The sequence below is a fragment of the Camellia sinensis genome, chromosome 8, assembly GCF_055761805.1.
Source record: "Camellia sinensis isolate YWXY chromosome 8, ASM5576180v1, whole genome shotgun sequence".
Taxonomy (NCBI): Eukaryota; Viridiplantae; Streptophyta; class Magnoliopsida; order Ericales; family Theaceae; genus Camellia; species Camellia sinensis.
Window position 1 is genome coordinate 167,995,300 of NC_138968.1, and position 7,013 is coordinate 168,002,312.

The following is a 7,013-nucleotide window of genomic DNA, read 5'->3' on the forward strand; positions in this document are numbered from 1 at the left end:
TTGATGAAACTATTGGACCTCTTGGGATATCGACACAGACACAATTTGAAGATGATGAAGAAATGATATGATATTGTAATTTTGTTTCATATTCATTGTTACATTTGTGCTTTTAGCATGGATATTCATGTTAATGAAACCTTTGCTTTTAAAATGCGTCATTTGTTTGCTTTTCAACGTGATTGTCCTTGAGACAACCTTTTATGTCCTTGAAAAAGATCATATCTGTTATATTAAGATTGTGTTTAAAATTTAAATTTGTAGAGAAATTTTTTAATATTTTGGACTTTATATTCATTGCTAACCCATAAAATTCTACACGTATGCTTGTGGTCTTCTGTAAACTAGCATGACAGATCGATGATGCTCTAGGCAGAGGCAACATTCAGCCTCTGTAAATTCTGAGAGTTCTTACAGTGGGAGTGCAGATGGGAGTTCTTATAGTGGGAGTTCAGATGAGAGTTCAGAGAAGAGTACACGCATCATACCTGATCCACCCATGTCATGGTATCCTCCAGGTAGCTTGCCTAGTACATCATCAAGTACTGGTTCGACACATGACACTACTGCTGGTATGAATTATTTTATTCAATTGAATTACTCCATTAGATTTCTCTGTTGATGTTCTTTTTTCTTTTGATGTTTATATTTCTTTTTTTTAAACTAAGTGACACTACTCCATTTGCTCCATTGTCTGCTCAATTCTTGTATTATCATTCTTTCTAGTATCTTCTAACTTGATATTGATATTTGGATGAGTAGGTCATAGTTCGAGAGGCCCAACACTCATGCATGGTAGTGATTGGAACCCAAGTGGCGGCATTTTACATATTGTGCCTAATGAGTTGAACCAAGTGGTTGACGGGTATACACCCTTGGCTTCTCGTTTGGGTGTTTTAGCTTGAGATGGGAACCTTATGCCCCTCACTTATAGAACTTGGAGCCATGTACCGAAGGAAAACAAAGAGAGAATTTGGAGAGAAGTAAAGGTAAAAGAATTATTTCATTTTACATATCAATTTTAATCTTAATTTGTTATTATTTATTTTATTTGTTTCATATTTTATAGTTGCCAGTTTGTTTTGTTTCTTCCTTTTGTTGTTTCCTTGAATAATTCGAACAGAAAGAATTCGATGAAGTAGCTGAATATCTATGTATATATGTGTGTGTATTTATACAAGTAATTACATGTACTTACACAATAGTCATTTGCTTTCTTGGGCTATCTCTGCAACTTTAGAGGAATCTCTGTTTTACCAAATTACTATTATTTTATAGTTTTATTTTTCTTATTTTGTATTTTTTTTCTTTCTGCTGCATTGCTGTCTAGCTTCCTGGCTTTGACCTTTCTACCTTCCAGGAAAATGATTAAAAATAAAAAATAAAAATTATTTTATTCAATTACCCAAAATAGTGCTTGTTTGTAAGACAAATACCAGCATTGCCATTGCACACTTGGAATTTTTCAATCATCATCGTTGGGTCACAGGAACGGCTAATATTATCTTGATTTGTGAAATTAGCTACTGTTGTGGGCTTGCTGCTGTGTGTATACTGCTGCGTGTATGTTGTTGCTGCTGTGTGTATGCAATAGTCACAAAGTTGCCAATTATTTGCAGATCAATACAGATGCCGACGAGTCAATGAAGAAATTTGTTTTGGCATCTGTTGGAAAAAAATGGAGAGAGTGGAAGGCTAGAGTTAAACAATTGGGGTATACGCCATTCGACAACGATGCTGATAGGTTAACTCATCGGCCCGAAAGAGTACATGAGCATCAATGGCGAAGCTTAGTCTATTATTGGGGCACTCGGAAGGCACAGGTATCATTTAAATTGTTTATTGAACTCTATTGTAATCTCATAAGATGAGTTTGTTAATTAATAAATTATCTTGTGTTTGTGTTCATATGTAACAGAAAAAAGGTATAAAAAACAAAGAAATTCGGAAGAAGAAGACATTAAATCACATAACTGGAAGAAAACCATTCTCAGTTGTTCGAGTAGAGGTATATAGTTTCTTTATTTTTCAAATTGAAATTGTATTTTGATTTTGTTACTTAATTTTAAGTGTAATTATAGGAAACTAATAAGAAGAATGGAGTTCCTGCAACTCGCTTAGAGGTGTGGATGGCTGGGTACACGAAGGATAACAAACCAAGTAATGATAAAGTTGTTGAGGTCATGGTATGTAACACCATAATTATATACTTTGCATGTATGGAATGTATTAGATACTTGTCTCATATTTGTTTCTTTATTTATTTTTTAAAGAAATGTTATGAAATTACTAGGGAAAAAGGAGAAACAAGCCCGCATACATAATTTGTTAGGTCAGGCATAAACTTACATCACATGAGCACATAACGTGCTAGTTAATAATACCCTCGATTTATACAGGAAATTAAAGACTCTCGAGTGATTACTTTGTTGTCGAAAAGTAACTAACCATGGCTTCTTCCCCTTCGCTATCAAGTGTCAAGTTAAGCCCCTCCGGAGGTAAGTCATCTTCAGCAGAGTCAAAATGCTGTACAGAGGTTGTTAACCTTTATGTTAGAGGGGCACTCCTGTTGGATTGTGCTGGCAGGGACACATAACCTGCTTCTCTTTGGCTCAGATATCCTCATACGCGAAATCTCCATAGCGAGGGCATCAACAAAACCATAGTTGTCATCTTCTGTCTTCTTAGTCGAGTTATTGGATGAGAAAGCTAACATAGAGTCATCACTGAGAGAGCTGCTGGTTACTACCTTGTTTCTCTCCAACTCCACTGCATGTCTGGCAGTCAGTTTTCGTGAAGTCAATCTTACATGGTTATCCATTTTTGGCTTGGAAGCCAGTGTCTTCAATGTGGATTCTGTATGGGCCAAAATCCACGGATGATCTGAAAAAATATAAATTGGATCATTAATGTACAAAGAGATGAGACAACGGTTTCATTTGGCTTTAACAAAGCCAAAAGTAAAAGAATGCTACGAAACTGGGGGTGAATGAGACAGAACACTTACCCATCTGATTCATCCTTGCACATGTTTCTAGTGAAAAAAAAATGAAAAAAATGAGATGAATGGAGATTTAAAACAGATTGGTATGCAACTTCCAACAAAATTAGTCATTTCCTTCATTTTAGACAACCAAAATGGTAGCAATATGAGAAGTGAACCCTTCCTGTGCCTAGTTATCTGATTAGCAAAATGCAGCCTAATGAAAGCAAGAGAAGTATATTGAGGCTTACTTAGTACTTCGTCAGCATTGAACCTCGCTGAAACATCCCTTGTAAGCGAATGAGCAATTAGATCACAAGCAGCTTGGGGTACTGATTCCCATACTCCACTGCAAAAATCAAGTTTCACCTTGTTGACAGCCTCAAACACAGATTCTACAGAATCACCTTGAAATGGGAGCTCACCAACCAATTAATTCTACAGATTCAAACACTGATTCTATGTTTGTTGACAGCCTCAAACACAGATTCTACAGAATCAGCCTTACTTAGTACTTCGTTAGCTAATTGATTAGGTATTCATAGATTATAGATTAGCTATGAATACTATAATTTATAAATTTAATGATTAGGTCTAATTTATAAATTATAAATCTATAATAACATTAAATCTATAATTTAGTGAAAGCTTCTTGTTTGATTCCATTTACCTTTTTTTGCTGCCAAATCTACAAGTCAAGGACTGTATTTTTATGAATTCTGAATTTGAGCATATGAAGTGGAAGTGTCAATGAAACAATTTTGAATCTGGATTGATGATGTTATTGAATTCATATGGCCCAATGGAAGTAGGTTACATTTAACGGCACTAGTTATGAACAATTTTATTGGTGGCTAATTACTAATTAACAATTGTAGACACAAATGAAGGACCTTGGGGCGCAATCCAATGCTACAGATGAGGAAATTATCACACAGGTTCTAGGGCCTGAGCGACCTGGTCGTGTTCGAACATATGGATTGGATCCTTCCCCGACAGATGTCTTTGGAGGCGGATATAGGCAATCGTAAGAACAAACTCGTATCATCCAAACGCAAGTCCAAGAGCAACTTAACCAATATAAAGCACAAATGGAGATGCAAATGAAGGAGATGATGGAAGCTATGCTTAATCAACAGAAAGTACAAATGGAGATGCAAAGCACAATCCAAGCTCAACAAGCCCGAATAGAGCAATTGGAGTCTCAGCAGGCCATGGGTGGGCCTGTTGCACCAGCTGCTACACATGTGCATTCACAACAACAATCCCATGCATACACCTCATCATTTAATTGTCATCATTCGTCCGAGGAAGTGAGTAAAAGTTAATTATGAAATTTTCATATGACATTTTATTCATGTTATTTATTCTTATCAAATGCAGGTTCACATATCAAAGAAAGAAAAGAAGAAGAAGAAGAAGTAGTAGATATGACAAACTCAGGTTCATTCTAAACCATTATAGTTGGATTTGCTTCCTCAAAAAGGAGTTTAACTATATTTCATCAAAAAGGATTGCCTATTTCTATGCATCCAAACATCAGCCACATCAATGGTAGGCAAACTAACTTATTTTATAGAATGTCTGTATGGCTTTTTGTGGTCCCTCGCTTTAGTCCTTTGCATAAGAAGTAGATGTTTAGTTAACATCTAAAAGTGTCATTATGACACTCCCTCCATTTGGGGGTTTTGTATAAAATTAGTTGATAATGCTTTTCTTCAATTTGGTTCATGAATGGAAAGAGATACTAAACAGAAATATATGGAATGAGGAAGTCTCAAGACATAGCAGCCTTTTAGTAGAAATACGGAAGCTAGTGGTCTTGAAGACAAAAGATCCATGTCTATAGGTCTTGAAGAATGTTGTGCTAGATATGCTGGACTTGAAACAAATCATATCATGAGCAAGGTACAGAAAAAAAAAAAAAATTTGTAGTGTGCATTGATTGTCCCAATCAACAATAGATAAATACAAGACATCTAGGAAACAAATAGAACATGAACAATATAAGATCATTATGAAACTTTGTAGGTCTGGTGATAGATTCAACTCATTTAACTGGTGATGATAAAGTTGTTTCTCAAACTAGAGATGATTCAAGTAGACTTCAAACAATAAATTATCCCAACAAGATCTCTTCTTCTTTCACCAGTGTCAACTAGCTAGGGTTGAAAAATTCGGAGAAGTCAAGAACCAAAACAAATCTGTTATCAAATCCTAAAAAAAATGAGTCAAAATTTATACAAATTTTTGATACGGAGAGTGGCTTCGTTTACTTGTATACCTAAAGGATGCTGAATGAATAACCCTTTAACAAGAAAAGTCCATCAATCAAATGCTCTAAGGTTGCAATAGGATAGGATTCATTAACATCTTTAATGATTTACATACCGAGAAAATGAGGACATGTGCAACCTGTATAAGATGATTCAGATTGGTATCTTTCATATTTGGATAAGCTTTTTAGCTGTTTTTTTTATCACCTTTTAGCTTTTTAACGAGCTCTTGTTTCAATAAGTAATCAATTTTTAAACTTTTTGTAGGCTTTGTGTTTTTATTTATTTGTTCATAGCAACCTTTTAGTAGAAATACGGAAGCTAGTGGTTCAAGACATCGGATAATTATTTTCTTCAATTAAGTGTCTCAAGGCATACTTAAAAGCTTAGAATAGTTTATTGTGCTCTTATTATTATCATCGTCATTTTTTTGTGTGTAATTGGTTCATGTGAATGAAATTTTGAGCCTTTTGGAAGATTAAATTAGTTGCAGTCTGCACTCCTTTTCATACATTGTTCAATTGGAGCATTAGAACAAAATTATTTTAGATATAACACTTCAGATGTGGTTTAGTGCACATCTTAAAACTATATCAACTTGCTTTCTTTTTCCTTTGTGACTTCTAATTATTTGATTTTTTTCTTCTTTTCTTCTTCTGGAGTGATGCAAATAAATTGAATAGGAGGCTTGTTCGCTTGAAGTCAACAAACCGTACTCGAGAAAGGTTGAGGCGTGATGGCTTTTTGGGATTGTTTGGACACAAGGTTGATCTTTTAGATTACCATGAAAAGAAGCTACAAGACTTGGAAGTCAACAAACCGTACTAAAATTTTTTTTGGTTGTCTTGAGTTTCTAAAACTCAATGTGGGCATGGAATCCTTTGTTTGAATTGCGTCCTATGGCAACAATGTGTTACCAACTCATGGTTGTTTAGATGTCTTAGTTGACAATATGCATGTATATGACACTAGATGTGAAATTTTTACTTGAAATGATGATTCTGGTGAGATTATATTATGCATGTATATGGCATGTATTGAGGATTGATTTTAAATCTAGCAGTTTGGTTGCATAGAGCAAACATAAAACATGAGATCCCCAAATTGTGAATTCAGTTTCCACCACCACCAGCAGGGAACCCACTAACCACCACCACCACCCACCCCCCCCCCAAAAAAAAAAGAAAAGAAAAGAAAAAAGTGGCATTTTTAAAAAACGCCACAAAATGACGTCATTGTGACGTCACATATTTTATTATAAAAGAATAAAAATAGTGGCGTTTTTTGAAAAACGCCACTAAATGACGTCATTCTCACGTCACACGTTAATTGGGGACAGACGGTCGTCAAAGATTTTGCGGCGTTTTAAGAAACGCCGTATAATGTTTTTAGCGACATTTTTCAAACGTTGTGTAGCTATTGCGGCGGCCCTATCAGCGGCGAAAATTTTACACGTCACTATAAGATATTACGGCGTTTTTTAGGATTTTCGCGGCGTTTTTAAAACGCCGCTAAAAAACGAATTTCCTGTAGTGTATGTTCTTCCAGATAAAATTCTTCACATCAATATCTCAAATTTTCGCAAGGGGTTCAGCCTTTGCTCACTTTGTGAAGTAGCCGGTTGCTACTAGCAGAAACTTCCTTTATCCCGCTACCTGGGGCAATTGCCAAACAAGATCCATACCCCACTAGGAAAATGGCCAAGGACTAGATACTGGGTTTAAATCTACTGTTGGCTGGTGTATCAAAGGTGC

The 7,013-nt window shown here is 35.4% G+C and overlaps 1 protein-coding gene across 1 annotated transcript; it reads left to right on the forward strand.

Annotated features, from left to right (window-relative positions):
* The first annotated feature begins 813 nt into the window (after positions 1–813).
* On the forward strand, positions 814–4,312 carry LOC114314123 (uncharacterized). Its single transcript, XM_082884079.1, has 5 exons — positions 814–989; positions 1,620–1,823; positions 1,919–2,008; positions 2,082–2,186; positions 3,862–4,312. The coding sequence occupies exons 1-5, from the start codon at positions 918–920 to the stop codon at positions 4,012–4,014; spliced, it is 624 nt and encodes a 207-aa protein (XP_082740205.1). The 5' UTR covers positions 814–917; the 3' UTR covers positions 4,015–4,312.
* Positions 4,313–7,013: the final 2,701 nt, after the last annotated feature.

Coding starts and splice junctions, on each gene's coding strand:
- LOC114314123 (XM_082884079.1), top strand. CDS start 918: ATGCCCCTCACTTATAGAACTTGGAGCCATGTACCGAAGGAAAACAAA. Junction 1,824..1,918: donor GGGGCACTCGGAAGGCACAG/GTATCATTTAAA, acceptor CATATGTAACAG/AAAAAAGGTATAAAAAACAA. Junction 2,187..3,861: donor ATAAAGTTGTTGAGGTCATG/GTATGTAACACC, acceptor TAACAATTGTAG/ACACAAATGAAGGACCTTGG.